Source organism: Dermacentor silvarum, chromosome 8 (assembly GCF_013339745.2).
Source record: "Dermacentor silvarum isolate Dsil-2018 chromosome 8, BIME_Dsil_1.4, whole genome shotgun sequence".
Classification (NCBI taxonomy): domain Eukaryota; kingdom Metazoa; phylum Arthropoda; class Arachnida; order Ixodida; family Ixodidae; genus Dermacentor; species Dermacentor silvarum.
The window spans coordinates 81,821,117-81,839,672 of NC_051161.1; the positions used below are offsets into that span (position 1 = coordinate 81,821,117).

The following is an 18,556-nucleotide window of genomic DNA, read 5'->3' on the forward strand; positions in this document are numbered from 1 at the left end:
CATTTCGAACGGATACCTGGACGAGCTAATGCGAATAGGGCGACCCGTGTGGCTGCCTTTAGGTTACCACTTTTTCCCCCGTCTAACATGTGTGCTTTGTGTAAGTTGTTTGCTGTGTCCCTGTTGTTAGCGATGGCGTAATAATCAGTTATTTTTATATAACAGTGCATTTGCCAGTTCATATCAACCCCCGCTACGAGTTGATGCCTCGTTCACTCATTGAACCACAGCCTGTTACTGTGTAGCGGTATTGTCGAACAGCCGCCGAGGTGGCGTAGTGGCATTGGCATTGGCATTACGCTGCTAAACCCGGCGGCGCTGAGATCGAATCCCGGCCGTGGTGGCTGCATTTAGATGGGGGCGAAATGCAAACAGCTCCTGTGTACCGTGCATTGGATGCACGATAAAGAACCCCCAGGTGGTCAAAATTAATCCGGAGTACCCCACAACGGCGTGCCTCGTAATTATATCGTGGTTTTGGCGCGTAAATCCTCAGAATTTATTTTAATTGGATGTCTAACAGTTTCTGGGACCTACCGGTTATTTTGAGACGATCCCGGTGTTAACCTCGCACTCTTCACGACGGCAACGTTGACGATCGTGCATGAGCGGCTGATCCTATAGTACGACCATCCGGTGACCCCGTACATGAAGAGGCCAGTGATTCAAATTTATCTGGAATAGAAACCTTAAAGGTCGGCCCCCAGACTGGAGCCAAGCCTTCTATGCTGCAGCATGCTTGCACGCAACTTAAAAGGAAGCTTTAGCTGCGGCCCAACTCCGATTCCGCCCATTGAAGTACATGAAAAACGCATAAATACTTTTATGAAACATTTTAATGTAACTTGTTGCATTCGAGACAAAGTTAAATCCTATTGTCTGTTGGAAGGGAAATTTTTATTTAGGGCCTTCCTTTCTGCACGAAAATTCACAAGCTTGAAGAAATACAAACACGAAGTTCACCAATCCGTAATTCAGCATCAAAAACCTACATCGCACTTATGTAAACTTCATCCCTTATAACATTCAAAGCGGAAAATTTCGATATGTTAATTTTTGTCGTATGTGAACTTGTTACAATGTTTACGACGGGTTTTCAAAAGCCCTACTCGCATATTATTGATGCATATGAGAGCCATGTATAATAGATCAATTGTGCGCGCTTTAGATGTACTATTAGACACATTTTGAAGAATTGCCATATCATTTTTCATTGTTGACTTAGAGTTGTAAACTTGTTAGCCACAGTTTTTTTTTTTCATTTGAAATTTTCAACAATTTTTATTAAAGCAACAACGTAATCCTAAAATACGCTTCTTATATTACAGTCATTAGAGTGTAGCTATTTCTATCAAATTCGACAAATTGCATGAAATTCTGTGCAGTGTTTGCCGAGTTCTCTCCCATGTATTCAGATAGGAGACCTCGATCAAGGGCTCCGCCTGATAGCCTGGTAGCCACGAGGTGTGCCAGATATCCCCTGTCAGTACTGATGCCCCACGGTGCAGCGCAAACATTCTTTTGTATGCGTCTTGCAACATGCATAGACCACCTCAGATTCATGAACAAAACGTTAAATTCTGAGGTCTCAGGTGCCAAATCCACGATCTGATTATGAGGAGTGCTGTAGTGGGTGACCCCAGATCAATTTTGACCATCTTGGGCTCGTTAACAAGCATATAAGTAAAAGTACAGTCACCCGCAAAGGTTCACGAGTGGCGGTATTTAAAAAAAAAAGAGCCACATTTAGGTGAAGCCTGTGCGCGTATCCTCTAATGAAAAGCTTCGATCCGTAGTAGTTTTTGCGAACTACACTGTGATAGATTAAAGTGGAAGCGCTACGCCTTAACAGAGCGGAAATTCGCATTTGTCGTGAAATATGTGCCCCGTAAACTTTCGCGGGTGACTGTACACGAGCATTGTCGCATTTCGTCCACATAAGTGCTCACTAAATTATTTCGTGAAATATTTTGGGGGCGAATATTGTGAAACTATCCGCAAACGTATAGCTTGTCCTTTTCCTGTAACGCCATTGTATGCCGACTCATTATACATATATATATATATATATATATATATATATATATATATATATATCATGATCATATACAGCCAATGGACAATGAAGCGAGGGAAAGCCTTGGGGAAATTAGCTGTGGTTGAATTTGAAATGTACAAAATAAGCAGAAAAAAAGGAAAGGTGTAAGTGGACGAAAAGGTAGCATGCCGCCGGTGGGAGACGAACCCACAACCTCCGTATTACGCGTGAGTTGCACTACCAATGGTGCTACGGAGACGGCTGCCAATCCGTCCACTAACTTGGGCATTTATGTTTACTCGATCTAGCCCTGGGTTTGTATAGCCAGCGCCACTCAGAGCCATGGTGGACGAATGTGGATCATCCTTTTTTACCCTACAGCGTCGCGTAACACTTGAAGTTATAGGAGAGCAGGCACGTGGCTAAGTGAGTGAAATAACTTTTATTAGGGGTCCGGCGAGGACGCGAACTCGTCGCATACCCGGCTAGTCCCACGTCGGGACCGGCAGGTCTTGCCGACCGGCCCGGTCGCGGGCACGCCGGACAGCCAGCATTTTCGTGTCTAGAGCGGGGCTACGCAGAAGCGAGTCCCACTCATCCTTGCTGAACTTGGGGTATCTCGACCCGCACTCCCAGAGTATGTGTGCTAGAGTGGAGGTCCGCCCGCAGGACGGGCAGGCATCGTCGCGATATACGTCAGGGTAAACTTCGTGCAGAACGGCCAGACACGGATATCTGCCGGTCTGTAAAAGTCTAAGCGAAACAGCTTGCGCCCTATTCAATTTTGGACAAGGGGTTGGAAAGACCCTTCTGGACACGTAGAAGAATTTTGTTACCTCGTTGTGGGTAGCGGGAGCATCCCTGTGGCCGTAGGGGGGGAGGGGTGTCGGCTCTCCTTACACAGGAACCGCGGTCGGTGAGGTCGCGCGCAGCCTCGTGAGCAGACTCATTGAGGTTCGGAGGAGCACCCTCGACCGACCCTACGTGAGCGGGAAACCAGTGAATTGAATTATGCGTGTGAAAGCATCCGGATTGGAGACGCTAAGAAGACGAGCAGTTTGCTCGGCGATGTACGTGGCTAAGAAAACCTCGTATGCTACCTACTGACATCAAGGCTGCCATATTCGAGACCCTCGCTATAAATGAAAAAGAAGGGAAGTCGAGGAGCTCAGTTCGAGCCCCTTCGTACTCCTTTTTCTCTTGTTCATATATATATATATATATATATATATATATATATATATATATGTTGCAATTATCGCAGCCACACCATTGATGGATACCCAGAAAGTCAAGAAATACGCAGTCATCATTAGAATAGATAGTCAAAAATACAAACTAAAAGAAATCAGCGGCAATAATCATAGATTTTTCTGAAACATATGCTGCTGCAGCATTTCCCGAAAGGCCACTGGATCGGGTAGTGAAACGATTTTACCGGGAAGGCTATTCCAAAGGCAGATAGCACGAAGGAGCGCAAAGGAATTGTAAGACAGCGTGCGACCCGATATGCGACTACAGCTTAACGAAGCCTGCTAGACATGCGCGACTTTTAACTAGAGACTGCATGACCATGAGTTATAGATATATTTATGAAAAGACACAAAATGGCAAGATAGCGGCCCATTTCTAAAGACTTAAGGGAAATGTCGTGTTTAATTTTATTGACTATGGAGTTTCGATCGTATATAGTTGTGCGTGATGAACCGAGCTGCACGGTTTTGCGCTGCTTCAATAGCGGAGATTAGACCTTCCTGATATGGCAACCAAATGGACGAGGCATAATCGACCTGCGGGCGAACGAAAGACAAGTAAGCAAGTTTTTGGACGTCGGATGGGCCGCTCCCTAAGATGCAGCGAAGAAATCCTTGCGTAGCTTTCGCGGTTATCTGTTCAATATGGGTGGACCATGATAGGTCGGAATCAAGGTGAACGCCAAGATAAGAATACGCGGACGCACGAGGAACTGGAGCGGTACTTATGGCGTAGGAGAAATCAGAGGTTAGTTTCTTGCGGGTTATTTGGTAATAGATTTACATTTGGAAGTGTTTTCCATCTAACACAACACTGATGAGCAAGATCAAGATCATGTTGCTCGCAGGACTTAATGTTTCCCTTCCGTGGAGGGGGAGAGGGGGGGGGGGGGGGGGCTCGTCGGGCGACGAACAGTATGGCCCGCTCAACCTATATAGATATATTGATATCTGTATATACCGTAAGAAGCCAGCAAGCAATGACGCCAAGGACAACATTACTTTCCCCTATGTTGTCCTTGGTGTCATTATTTGTGTCATGGTTTGCTGGCATCTTATGATATGAATAATAAAAATCAGGCCCCTCGATTTCCTCTCTTCTTGTTGAATATATATATATAGACACATCAACCGATCATTCGCGAATAAATCATTGTTTGCAAAATTGGGTAACTTGAATTGCCCCGCAAAAGGCACTACTGGTAAGAAAATTACTTCAGCGCTTGTGGAATGGCTGCCGCAGTGCTGCAGTTGACCTGCTGAGAGGTGGGGGGGGGGGGGGGGGGGGGGCCGAGTCCTTCCGTAAAAACTCATGAAAGCACGAACCCCCCTCCCTATCCCCCCCCCCCCCCCTGCATCACTTTACGCACTGCGTTGCCCAGAACGTCGTCTTAGCCCCAAGAAACTTGACAACATAGCTTCCGAGGCTTTGACGCAACTCATTCAAGCGAATGCCATGTCTATGTAGTACACATTCATTTAAATACAGAGTGACTTGGTATATGAAAGCTACTGCGCTGAAATGTTAACAATTCATGCGAAATAGGGGCAAACAGTCGGCACGGCCACGCAGCGGCCAAGTTCAGAGATAGTCGGTGCATTGAGCACTCCATTGAATCATGTTGAGCATTATCATTTATCTTATGGCCTGAACTGTCCACGTAGACGCACTGTTTACATGTCGGCATGACAGTCGTGTAGGTCTGCATGCAAAATTTCACTGAAGGAACGCTCGAGAAACAACACAAAGCATGCAAGAAGGTGGCAAGGCTTCAGGCCACCGGAACAGCGGCCAAAAACCAGCGCCGCCTTGTAGTGCAAGGTCGTCAGCATTACGCAAGTTGAAGTCATTCAAACAGCTCACTTCGCTAGAAAGCCACGACGCAATGGCTCGGCAGAAAATGCGCTCAAGTGCGACTCGCGCTGCAGCAAAGACGAACCAGAGGTTCAGAGTCGGAAGAACTGCAGAGTGCGGCAGTAAACTCTTCTCCTTGTTTCTGTGCACACTTTTTCTCTGTTTCTTGATGATGATGATGACTGTGCACAGCAAGTGATGCAGTATCTTCATTTTCGTCTTTCATCTTTGCAGCATACTCCCCACTGCCGCTTTGTCGTTTATGCCAACCTTACCCCCGACAGTGCAATCGTGCAATATTTTTGGTACAACCAGCAATTCAACTCCGAGCAATATCCAAGGGCCCGGAGGCATCAAACGAGAAACCGAGAAAGAACAACACACAAAAAACGGTTAATTTATCTAGGCTTCAAAAGGGATGCAAGAAGCCTTGCAGCGTTTGCCGGACAAGAAATGCGTTCTACGTGACAGCAGCACGACAAAACATTCTCGGAACGAAGATGGCTTCGGATAAGCACTAATTCAAACATCGGGCTGGGCATCACGTGACTCGCTGTCTGGTTCTTTGGATGCACGGTCCGGGCGCGAGCTGCGCGTTCTGCTCGCGATAAAATCGTTCCACGTCTCATCGGAATCTGGCTGCCAGAACCAGCGCTCCCGGAGCTTTGCCATCAGTGTCTGTCCAGCTTCCAGATATGTCAACTGCTCCAAAAAATCACAGCAGGAGGAAGTTGAAGTCCAAGCGGTCGTTCGGCTCGGCAAGCAGTTGTCCCAGTAACTTGCCGTCCAACATGAAGCCAAGCCTACCAGAACTCTTCGCCCTTCATGCGTTGGAGCAGAAACCTAACGAAGGCGAGCGCCGGTGTGATGTTGCCAGAAACGCGAGAGAAGCAGCTACTTCCAAGCCATATTTGAAAGGTGAGCTTTTGACGACTCCAAGAACGACGTCATCATCGGACAGTAGCGAGCCTAATTCTGACAGGAAGCAGTACGAAGTAAGCGCATTCGAGGTTGTCGAAAATCCAACAAGTTTCATTAGAGAGGAACAAGTCATCGTACGCGAAAAACCACAGCCGAAGGCTCTCACCGGGTCAAATGTGGTGGCCATCGTGAAGCAGCTGCGAGAATTCCTGCAGGAGAACGACCGGTCCCAGGAGGATGACCTGCTGAAAGCGCTGAGCCCTTCGAAGGCCCAGCAAATCGTCGCCTTCCTGGACCGGCACCCAGGATTTCGAGTCCTTCACGAGCACTTGTACTCGCTCATCTACTACCAGCACTCCGATGACCAAGATGATGACTGCAACTGCTCATCCCTGGTCCACGATGAAGCTAGTACCGGGCCTTGCTTGGCGTCTACCAACGGCAGTGGACGCCAGTACGTGGGGGCTCGTTACAACGAATCTCAGTCCGCGCGTGCTAGCTTGCCGAGGAGCAATTACGGTGCCGCCGTGTATGGCGACGACAAAGCAGAAAAAGCGCCGAATCAAGAACGGCTGGACCCAGGTGCCCTCACTTCCTCGATGCGAGTCACCAGCCCTACAGGCGGTGCAGGACACTTGCGATGCCGAGGCCCATACCCATGGATGGGACCCTGCCCCGTTCACTGAATTGCAGCCGCAGCTGGATAAGTGTGACGCAGAAATTGCGGAGCTCAAGGAGAGGGCTGAGAACTCTCCAAGGGAGCCATGTGAGCGACACGCAGCAGCTTTGCGTCAAGATGGACAAGCTTCGCAAGGGAACACCACAAGCACCACCACAGAATGCGGCGGAGGTAACGAAGAACCACCCCGCCATGAACGAGCGGAGGCCCACTGGCACGAATGGGGCGCACGCCCAAGTCATCCTGCAGCCTCCATGGGCACCACTGCGTCAGAGGTCTCCACCCCCTCGTCCCAAGCCCCAGGTGAAGCAGCACACGCTTCCAATTGACGCAAGACCCTGTCCAGTGCCCCCTTCAGTGACCCGACCAGTGTACCTACCAGTGCCCCAACCAGTGCCCCAACCAGTGCCCCGACCAGTGCCCCGACCAGTGCCCCGACCGGTGCCCCGACCGGTGCCCCGACCAGTGCCCCAACCAGTGCCCCAACCAGTGCCCCAACCAGTGCCCCAACCAGTGCCCCAACCAGTGCCCCAACCAGTGCCCCAACCAATGCCCCAACCAGTGCCCCGAACCAGTGCCCCGACCAGTGCCCCGACCAGTGCCCCGACCAGTGCCCCGACCAGTGCCCCAACCAGTGCCCCAACCAGTGCCCCAACCAGTGCCCCAACCAGTGCCCCGACCAGTGCCCCGACCAGTTCCCCGACCAGTTCCCCGACCAGTGCCCCGACCAGTGCCCCGACCAGTGCCCCCAGTCGACAAGTTCAGCTAGTCGGCCAAGCGGCCGCCGATGTAAAGGTTTAATGAATTTCCCGGCCGTATGAAGCAGGTTCCTGGTACACGCCTGGATATCCAGTCCATGTGGTCCAGCCTCGGAGGCTCTTCTACGGCGAGCAAGGTGGAGCGCCAGATCTCCAAAATAGTGTAGATGGTAAAGCAGCAGCAACCCAACTGCAAGGACCCCGAAATCCGAAGGCGTGTGGACCATTTGCGCCGGCACAGGACGGCTTCACCTAAATTTCCTCAAACGCCATCGCGGTCTGATGATCGGCCACCTGAAAGCCGAACCCCCAAAAAAGCACTGAAAGAATTTGGAGACGGCGCGCCCAGAACAGCAACTATACTTGGGTTCACTGCAAGCCAGCGACGTCTTTCTTTCTTTTGAAATACTTGTTTAATTGTGCGCTTTCGCGATATAAAAATAGCGTTATTTGTTCATTTCGGCTAGTTTTAGTTTTTTTTTTTCTCTGCATTTCTGCAGTAAACTTGCAGAAATGCAACAACTGAAGGTGCGAAATTGAAGCCGGGTCGTAGTGAAGTGATGATTGCGTATCATAAATCTTTAGGTTGGCATCACTTTCGTGATGTGTGGCGTTGAAGTGCGCTACGAAATACATTGGCGTTCCAGCTAACAGCGTCCCAAATACTTGCGCTACGCAGTTCCCGATGATCTTTACTGTAACAACCGTGCTTTTTCTAGCATATTTCAGGGACACATATCTGTGTTGGGATATCTGTTAAGGGGACATGAGTTCACTGCTGCTTGGCTCCAACATGTGCCCTATAAGGTAAATAAATAGGCAGGTGATTAGTGAATGTTTTTTATTTACCCACGCGGGCATTGCGATTTTTCGCGCAAGTAACATTCGCTTCTTCAAGCAATCCACTTGAGCAGCCAAGTTGCGCTAAATTGTCCAGTCGACTAGAAAAAAATTCGTCGGCTCCTCCACTCCGTGAAGATGGTTAGCCAGCGATCCTGATGCGTGCGGCCCCAGTGTTTTATCACTGGGTTAATTCCGGGGGTTCATTAAAGTATTTCTCAATTATGAGGTTGCGCACACGTTGGGCTGCGACGGAGACAATGACGGTATGCCCGCATTCCGCCGTTGTCGCTTGCGTTCGATGTCTAGAGTTTGCTCAGCAGCGTGGTTAGTAGCATTCGCCCACCATAGCCGCCTACGATTAATGTCCGATACGTAAGACAATGAATAGCTCGTACCCTCGCAAACGTGACATCCCCATTAAGACGACAGAAGTGAAATTCTACGCTGGAATGAGTAGCGGCAACGCAGCCAGCTGTGGTAGAAGACGACGAACGCGCGAGCCATGGCACGAGCGCGTGTCGAGCACGTAGTCGTTTTCCTCTTCAGCGCAGCGACATTGTGGCGGCTGTTCCGTATCGATATAATCGTACGTAGAGAACGAGCGCCACCGGAGGGGCTTCAACGAGCCATCTGCGAAATAAGCAGAGCACGGCCGCTGGATTAAAAAAAAAAACTTTTTTTTTTATCCAGCGGCCGTGAGCAGACGCTCGAGCCAATGCTGATGATAGTTTTCTGCACACAGGCGATTTCGCCTAGCCACATAAAGCTTTAAAAGAAACTCGCCATCCCGTCCCTGCGGAAGTGGATATCCAGCGAAGCTGTTTAAAACCACCATTACAACTGCTGCGGGGGGTATGCAATGGTTTATGGCTTTAGAGTAATGGTAGTAGTGCTATTTTAGAGTAAGGGTAGGTATGGGTGTAATGGTAATTTTGATAGCATGCTGCTGTGTATGTTGTATGCGTGATTCCAAAAAATGTATGCACTGTTCGTTTCACTTTGCTCAGTGCTTGTAGCCTCTGCCTTACGGGGCCTATGAGCCATTGCATTTTTTGCTTGTATGCAGGGGTATAAGTGCTTGCGGGGGTATGAGCCATTGATGACGGCGATTTTCGACATGCTGTTCTGCATATTACCCTGCTTATCTTTCAGTGCATACATCTTGCCTTGTCCTATGCCAAGTTTTCTTCTTACTGATTTCATGCTGCGTCCATATTTTACGGCTTTCTCAATCTTTCCCACGTTATGATTTCGAATACCCCTTACTTTCTTCTTGTTGATCAGTTTTGACAGTTCAGCGAATACTATCTGATTTCTTGAGTTGGACACTTTCACATTTTGTCGTTTCTTTATTGGATCTTTTGTGTCTTGGGAGAGCTTACCTACTGGTTGCCTTGGTGCCTTACCTCCCACTTCAATTGTTGCTTCTTAGATCAGCCTATACTTACGGTTTCATTCATTACCTCCATGTTGTCTTCATCTTCCTCTTCTAAAGGTGCATATTTGTTGCGAGCGCCAGCCTGAATTGGTCTTCTTTTACCCTTACCGCGTCTAGGTTGGCCTGTTTCTTCTTACTTGGTAGTGCATAGCCTAGCCCACATGCGTGGGGAATACCTTGCGATAGCCAATCGATAGCCAATCCGTAGCTAATCGATAATCCACAAATAATCAATAAATTCGGGAAATTCTGGGATCACTTGGTAGTGCTTAGCCTAGCCCAAACACGTGGCCAGTAGCTTGCGATAGCCAATCGATAGCCAATTAACAGCTAATCAATAAGCGATCAATAATCAATAAATTCCGGAGAAAGCTGGGGATGACTTGGTAGTGCTAAGCCTAGCCCAACTTCGTGGCCAATACCATGCGATAGCCAATCGATAGCCAATGAATCAATCATCGCTGCTAAATCAATAATTGCTGCTAAATCAATAAATTGCGGAAAATGCTGGGAATGACTTGGTAGTGCTTGCTTAGCTCAAAAGCCAGGACTAGCTAGGTGCCCATCAGCTCCGCTGTCTTTTTAGCATTGTGCCTCCAGTGCAAGCTACGCAAATTTTAGGGGCGAAGCACCTGATGATGATGATGATGATGATGGTGGTGGTGATGATGATGATGATGATGGTGATGATGATGTACCTCTGTCATCGCTCGCACCCACTAAGGGGGATAGGCCAAGAATAGGGTGGCAGTGGGAATGCTAAAGAAAATTCATATTTGAAAACAAGAAACGCCAAGTAAGAGACAAAAAAGGCAGATGTCGCAATTACTGGATTACCGTGCGAGCGAGCAGTCAGACTAACTGAAAAAGTGAAAGTGAAAAGCTGTTACAACCAGGGGGAGGTAATATTACCAAAACAATTTGGAAAAATCAATTTAGGTTAAGGACCGCACAAAGAGCGATGGAACGAAAAATCTTAGGTGTAACGTTAAGAGATAGGAAGAGAGCGGTGTGGATCAGAGAACAAACGGGGGTAGACGATATTCTAGTTGACATTAAGCGGAAGAAATGGAGCTGGGCAGGCCATGTAATGCGTAGGATGGATAACCGGTGGACCATTAGGGTTACAGAATGGATTCCTAGAGAAGGGAAGCGCAGTCGAGGACGGCAGAAAGTCAGGTGGGATGATGAGGTTAGGAAATTCGCAGGCGCAAGTTGGAATACGCTAGCGCAAGACAGGGGTAATTGGAGATCGCAGGGAGAGGCCTTCGTCCTGCAGTGGACATAAATATAGGCTGATGATGATGATGTGTAGAATACAAATTAGGGCCGAGCCTTGTCCCCCCTCGTCGTCGTCGTCGTCGTCGTCCGTAGCTCTGGTTTGACTTGAGTCCACTAGGGGCGCTGCGGTGCACAAGGGCGTTCGTTCCCGACGCTCTCTCTCTCTTTCTCTCTTCAGCCATTTATGATAACGGTCGCTTCTGATAACGGCGCGCCCGCTATGGACGAAAAGGCGAGAATGGCGGCTAACTGCAAGCGAAGTCGAGAGCTCGCAAAGCTGCTGCAGCACGGCGACGCCGGCATGCGAACCCGGAGCTGAGGGCTCGCAAAGCTGCAGCAGTACGGCAACACCGGCAAGCGGACCCGGATCTGAGGGCTCGCGAAGCTCGCGCTTGAACCGAACATCGGCACCACCAACCTTAGGTAGAGAACGCTTCTGGCGTTTTGCCGCCGCTTCCCGCACTCTCCCCGCCTCTGGGTCCGCTTGCCGGCATAGGGGGGGATTCACGGTTACCCGAATGATCCCCCGGTGCTTCGCCCACTCATCATCATTCACTTCGTGAATATGCGGTGTTTTTTTCTTCTCACACTTTCGCCATACCCTCCTTCTCCGCTTTACGCCTCATAGTTCCGCTGCACCCTCCTCCTCCGCTTTCCTGCTCGCGTATTTCATCATCCGCTGCTCTCCGCGTTCGCTCGGTTACGCCGATGACGACGCTCAGCTAAGGAACAGGTGCCTAAGAGCTGCGCTCTTACATGGAGCTAGGCAGGCGATGTAATGCGTAGGGTAGGTAACCGGTGGACCATTAGAGTTACAGAATGAATGCGAAGGGAAGAGGAGCGCAGTCGAGTACGGCAGAAAACTAGGTGGGGTGATAAAATTAGGAAATTTTCAGTCACAAACTGGAATCCGCTAGCGCAAGACAGGGATAATTGGAGATCGCAGGGAGAGGCCTTCGTCCTGCAGTGGACATGAAATATAGGCTGATGATGATGATGAGGAGGAGTAGGAGGAGGAGGAAGGGGAAAGTCTTTCCTGCCGAGATAAAAGTGCTGCGTAATTTCGTTAGATGTGGTTGGTGGATCTCTGTTCACCACTGTGGGCAAGTTTATTTCCTTCCTCCATGACTGTACCCATCATTCCCACTCTGTCCGTAACACCAAGCATGCAGCTCCTGCAGTCTAGTAATTTTCGCAGGAAACCTAATAACGGCTGGCGCCACATCTCTCTTTCAGGTGCCGGAGCCCGATTACCGGCAGCTGCTGGTCGAGGCTCTGATGATGATCAGCCTGGCAGTGGAGAATGACACGGTGGCCAACTTCAAGATGCCCATCGACGTCGAGTCTATCGTGCAGCACGCCAACGGGCTGTTCCTAGACGACCAACGCTCCTGCCAGGGGAACGCCACGCTCTGCTGCACGTCTCCGCGTGGCGATATGGCGTGCCAGAGTTCAGTGGGCATCTACGAGCACTTCTACGACTCGGCGCCCAGCGGCACCTACGGCACCATGACGTACCTGATGCGCGCGGTCGCCTACACGCTTCCCGATGTCAACATCTCCCTGGACTGCATGCCCTCGTGACTCCGCCTCTGTATCGGCGGTTCCCTAGATCCCCACGAATGTTGCCTTTCGCATTCGCGCCTTTTCTTCTGACTTCACAAATTCGACCCAAAGCGAAAGCGCCGCAGCGTGCAGATGTGTGCGATGTCCTCCACTGGAAGTACCAAGGACCACATCCTCGCTCACACGAGGACAGCATGACCAGGTTTCATTTCAAATGAAAACCTGAAAGAGTAATGCGAATAGGGCGACCGCGTGGCTGTCTTTAGGTTACCCCTTTTTTTCCCGTTTAACGTGTGTGCTTTGTGTAAGTTGTTTGCTGTGTCCCTGTTGTTAGCGATGGCGTAATAATCAGTTATTTCTATTTAACAGTGCATTGGCCCGTTCATATTATCCCCCGCTACGAGTTGATGCCTCGTTCACTCATTGAACTACAGCCTGTTCCTCTGTAGCGGTGTTCTCTGACACCTGCCGCACAGGCGTAGTGGCTTTGGCATTGCCTTCCCGACGGCGCTGGGATCGAATCCCGGCCGCGGTGGCCGCATTTAGATGGCGGCGAAATGCAAACAGTTCCCATGTACCGTGCATTGGATGCACGATAAAGAAGCCCCAGGTGACCAAAATTAATCCGGAGTTCCCCACTACGACGTGCCTCTTAATCATATCATGGTTTTGGCGCGTAAATCTCCAGAATTTATTTTAATTTATTGTCTAACAGTTTCTGGGACCTACCGGATATTTTGAGACGATCCAGGCGTTAACATCACACTGTTCACGACGGCGACGTTGACGATCGTGCACGAGCGGCTGGTCCTATAGTAAGACCATCAGATGAGCTCATGCATGAAGAGGCCAGTAATTCAAATTTATTTAGAATATAGCCCTTAAAAGTCTGGCCCCAGACTGTAGCCTAGCTTTCTATACTGCAACATGCTTGCACTCAACTTAAAAGGAAGCTTTAGCTCCGGCCCAAACTCCGGTTCCGCCCATTGAAGTACATGTAAAACGCAGAAGATGTAGATGTAGAGCCTTGGTGGTAGTGGCACATACCCACTCTGGGGGTATGTGCCATCTGTGTGAGGAGGGAACACTTCCGGCGAAAGAAAAAATTTCACGTCATATCCGTTAAAAACAGAAGTGACGCCATTTTGTTCTCATAGGCGCGAAATTTGTTTTCGGAGGCCTGCGATTAGAGCTGTATATTCAATTGCCCTGCCATTCGACGTGATGGGCGTTTCGAGCTTTCATCGCGGAAACAGATGGAGGAAAACTTCAGCCATACGGGTGTCGAAACCGCACCTTTGCGCAGAACATACTTTGTTTGGAGGCCGACGAACGCTTTGGGCGCAGAGGGCTCCTCCTTTCGACGGACGCCAAGCCCGTCGGCCAGCGCTGTCCCAAGAAAACAACTAAAGTGAAGAATTATCTGGCGGTCGCAACTCACTACGTTTGACTGAACAGGTTAAGAAACCATGAAACTACACGCGTCACCAAATTCAGACAAACGCCGACAAGCAAAGCAACACAACATGTGAGGGGGGCGTATTGTAACAGGTGAAAGTTACGAGTGCCCCTTTCCGCCCACTTCAAGAGCTGCATTGCATTGCAAGTGACAGCGGCGTCAACGCCCGCCGCTATTGGTAGGCGCTCTTGCGGTGGGCGCTGAAAAAAGGTATTTATTGATAATGATCAAGTAAAATAGAGTTGTTCTTTTCTCGTCGTGCGTATATATAATTGATTATGAATTTTATTTTCGTTGAATGAATCTAACTGTGTATCGCTTTGATTAAAAACGCTATTTTTTTCTTTCGCAATGTTTGTTCCCTCCAAACATAGTCGCGCTTCAATCGCTGCTCCTATAACCACCCTTGCTAATGTCGATGACAATTCGTTCTGAACCTATTTTCGCCCTGAGCTTCGCGACCATTTGGGTCGACCTTCGATCACCTCTCGACTTATTTTAATCTAACTTGTTGCATTCGAGACAAAGTAAAATCCTAGCGTCTGTTGGCAGCGAAATTTTTATTTAGGGCCTTACTTTCTATACAAAAATCGCCGAAAATTGACAAGCTTGAAAAAAACTCAAATACGAAGTTTACAAATCCGTAACTCTGCGACAAAAACATATATCGCATTCATGTAAACTTCATCTCTTCGAACATTCAAGGCAGAAAATTTCGATATATTAATTTTTATCTTACGTGAATTAACGCTGTTATAATGTTTACGACGGGTTTTCAAAAGCCCTACTCGCATATTAGTGGTGCATATGAGAGCCATGTATAATAGATCAATTGTGCTCGCTTTAGATTTAATATTAGACACATTTTGAAGAATTGCCATATCATTTTTCATTGTTCAGTTGGAGTTGTAAACTTGCTAGCCACTTTTTTTTTCATTTGAAATTTTCAACAATTTTTATTAAAGCAACAACGTAATCCAAAAATACGCTTCTTATTACAGTCATTAGAGTGTAGCTATTTCTATCAAATTCGACAAATTGCATGAAATTTGGTGCAGTGTTTGCTGAGTTCTCTCCCATGTATTTATATAGGAGCCCTCGATCAAGGGCTCCGCCTGATAGCCTGATAGCCACGAGGTGTGCCAGATATCCCCTGTCAGTACTGATGCCCCACGGTGCAGCGCAAACATTCTTTTATATGCGTCTTGCAACATGCATACACCACCTCAGATTCATGAACAAAAAGTTAAATTCTGAGGTTTCACATGCCCAAAACCATGATCTGATTATGACGCACGCAGTAGTGGGTGACCCCAGATCAATTTTGACCATCTTGGGCTCTTTCACAAGCAGCTAAGTAAAAGTACAGTCACCCGCAAAGGTTCACGAGTCGCGGTATTTTTAAAAAAAGAGCCACATTTAGGTGACGCCTGTGCACGTATCGACTCTAATGAAAAACTGCGATACGTAGTAGTTTTTGCAAACTTTTGCGGGTGAATGTACACGACCATTGTCGCATTTCTTTCACATAAGTTCTCACTAATTTATTTAGTGAAATATTTTGAGGGCGAATTTTGTGAAACTATCCGCAAACGCACGGTATGTCCTTTTTCTTTAACGCGATTGTATGCCAACGCATTATATGCATGTATACACATATATAAATATGTATCATGACCATATAAAGCCAACGGACAATGAAGCGAGGGAAAGCATTGGGGAAATTATCTGTGGTTGAATTTGAAATGTTGAAAATAATGGGAAAAAAAGGAAAGTTGTAAGTGGACGAAAAGATAGCTTGCCGCCGGTGGGAGACGAACCCACAACCTCCATATTACGCGTGCGTTGCACTACCAATTGTGCTACGGCGACGGCTGCCAATCCTTCCACTAACTTGGGTATTTATGTTTGCTAGATGTAGCACTGGAAGTGTTACCCAGCTCCACTCAGAGCCATGGTGGACGAATGTGGAACATCCTTCTTTTTTACCCTACAGCGTCGCGTAACACTTGAAGTTATAGGAGAGCAGGTACGGGGCTAAGAAAACCTCGTATGCTACCTACTGACATCAAGGCTGCCAGATTCGAGACCCTCGCTATAAATGAAAAAGAAGGGAAACCGAGGAGCTCAGTTCGAGCCCTATCGTACACCTTTTTCTCTTGTTCATTATATATATATATATATATATATATATATATATATATTTGTTGCAATTATAGCAGCCAGACCATTGATCACCAGAAAGTCAAGCAATACGCAGTCATCATTAAATAGTCAAAAATACAAACTAAAAGAAATCAGCGGCAATCATTCTCGCTTTTTCGGAAACATATGCTGCTGCAGCATTTCCCATAAGGCCACTGGATCGGGTAGTGAAACGATTTTACTTGGAAGGCTATTCCAAAGGCGGATAGCACGAAGAAGCGCAGATGAATTGTAAAACAGCGTGCGACACGACATGCGACTACAGCTTAACGAAGCCTGCTAGACATGCGCGATTTTTAACTGGAGACTACATGACCATGAGTGACAAATATACTGATGAAAAGACACAAAATGGCAAGATAGCGGCCCATTTCTAAAGGCTCAAGGGAAATGGCGTGTTTAATTTTATTGACGCTGGAGTTTCGATCGTAGTTGTGCGTGACGAACCGAGCTGCACGGCTTTGCGCTGCTTCAATAGCGGAGATTAGATCTTCCTGATACGGCGACCAAATGGACGAGGCATAATCGATCTGCGGGCAAACGAAAGACATGTAAGCAAGTTTTCGAACGTCGGATGGGCAGCTCCCTAAGATGCAGCGAAGAAATCCTTGCGTAGCTTTCGCGGTTATCTGTTCAATATGGGTGGACCATGATAGGTCGGAATCAAGGTGAACGCCAAGATAAGAATACGCGGACGCACGAGGAACTGGAGCGGTACTTATGGCGTAGGAGAAATCAGAGGTTAGTTTCTTGCGGGTTATTTGGTAATAGATTTACATTTGGAAGTGTTTTCCATCTAACACAACACTGATGAGCAAGATCAAGATCATGTTGCGCGCAGGACTTAATGTTTCCCTTCAATAGAGCGGTGGGGGGGGGGGGGGGGGGGGCTCATCGGACGACGAACAGTATGGCCGCTCAAACTCACCTACCTATATCTTGATATCTGTATATACGTAAGAAGCCAGCAAGCAATGACGCCAAAGACAGCATAGGGGCAATTACTTCTACTTACTAATTCAATTAAAGAACTCACAAATAAAAGGATGAAAAAATGACTTAGTAAGCATATGTAATTCCCCCTATGTTGTCCTTGGTGTCATTATTTGTGTCATTGTTTGTTGGCGTCTTATGCTATAATAGAAATCGGGCCTCTCGGTTCCCTTTATTGAAAACTCAAGGGGGTGCGAACCCCACCCCCTGACTTTAAGCACTGCGCTGCCCGGAACATTGTCTTTGCCCCAAGAAAGTTGACAACAATTGCTTACGAGGCTTTCACGCAACTTATTAAAGCGAATGCCATGTCTACGTAGTACACATTCATTTAAATACAGAGTGACTTGGTATATGAAAGCTACTGCACTGAAATGTTAACAATTGGTGTGAAATATGGGCAAACAGTCGGCACGGCCACGCAGCGGCCGAGTTCGGAGATAGTTGGTACATTGGGCACTCTGTTGAATCATGTTGCGCATTACCATCTATCTTATGGCCAGAACTGTCCACGTAGACGCACTGTTTACATGTCGGCATGGCAGTAGTGTAGGTCTGCATGCAAATTTCACTGAAGGAACGCTCGAGAAACAACACAAAGCATGCAAGAAGGTGGCAAGGCTTCAGGCCACCGGAACAGCGGCCAAAAACCAGCGCCGCCTCGTAGTGCAAGGTCGTCAGCATTACGCAAGTTGAAGTCATTCAAACGGCTCACTTCGCTAGAAAGCCACGACGCAATGGCTCGGCAGAAAATGCGCTCAAGTGCGACTCGCGCTGCAGCAAAGACGAACCAGAGGTTCAGAGTCGGAAGAACTGCAGAGTGCGGCAGTAAACTCTTCTCCTTGTTTCTGTGCACACTTTTTCTCTGTTTCTTGATGATGATGATGACTGTGCACAGCAAGCCATGCAGTATCTTCATTTTCCTCTTTCACCTTTGCGGCATACTCCCCATTGCCGCTTTGTCGTTTATGCCAACCTTACCCCCGACAGTGCAATCGTGCAATATTTTTGGTACAACCAGCAATTCAACTCCGAGCAATATCCATGGGCCCGGAGGCATCAAACGAGAAACCGAGAAAGAACAACACACAAAAACGGTTAATTTATCTAAGCTTCAAAAGGGATGCAAGAAGCCTTGCAGCGTTTGCCGGACAAGAAATGCGTTCTACGTGACAGCAGCACGACAAAACATTCTCGGAACGAAGATGGCTTCGGATAAGCACTAATTCAAGCATCGGGCTGGGCATCACGTGACTCGCTGGCTGGT

At 48.1% G+C, this 18,556-nt stretch overlaps 1 protein-coding gene across 1 annotated transcript; it reads left to right on the plus strand.

Annotated features, from left to right (window-relative positions):
* Nucleotides 1-6,863: 6,863 nt before the first annotated feature.
* Nucleotides 6,864-7,626, plus strand: LOC119462230 (protein TsetseEP-like). Its single transcript, XM_037723577.2, is given in 2 exon segments — nucleotides 6,864-7,310; nucleotides 7,312-7,626. Coding segments are annotated over 2 exon segments (651 nt in total). The 3' UTR covers nucleotides 7,516-7,626.
* Nucleotides 7,627-18,556: the final 10,930 nt, after the last annotated feature.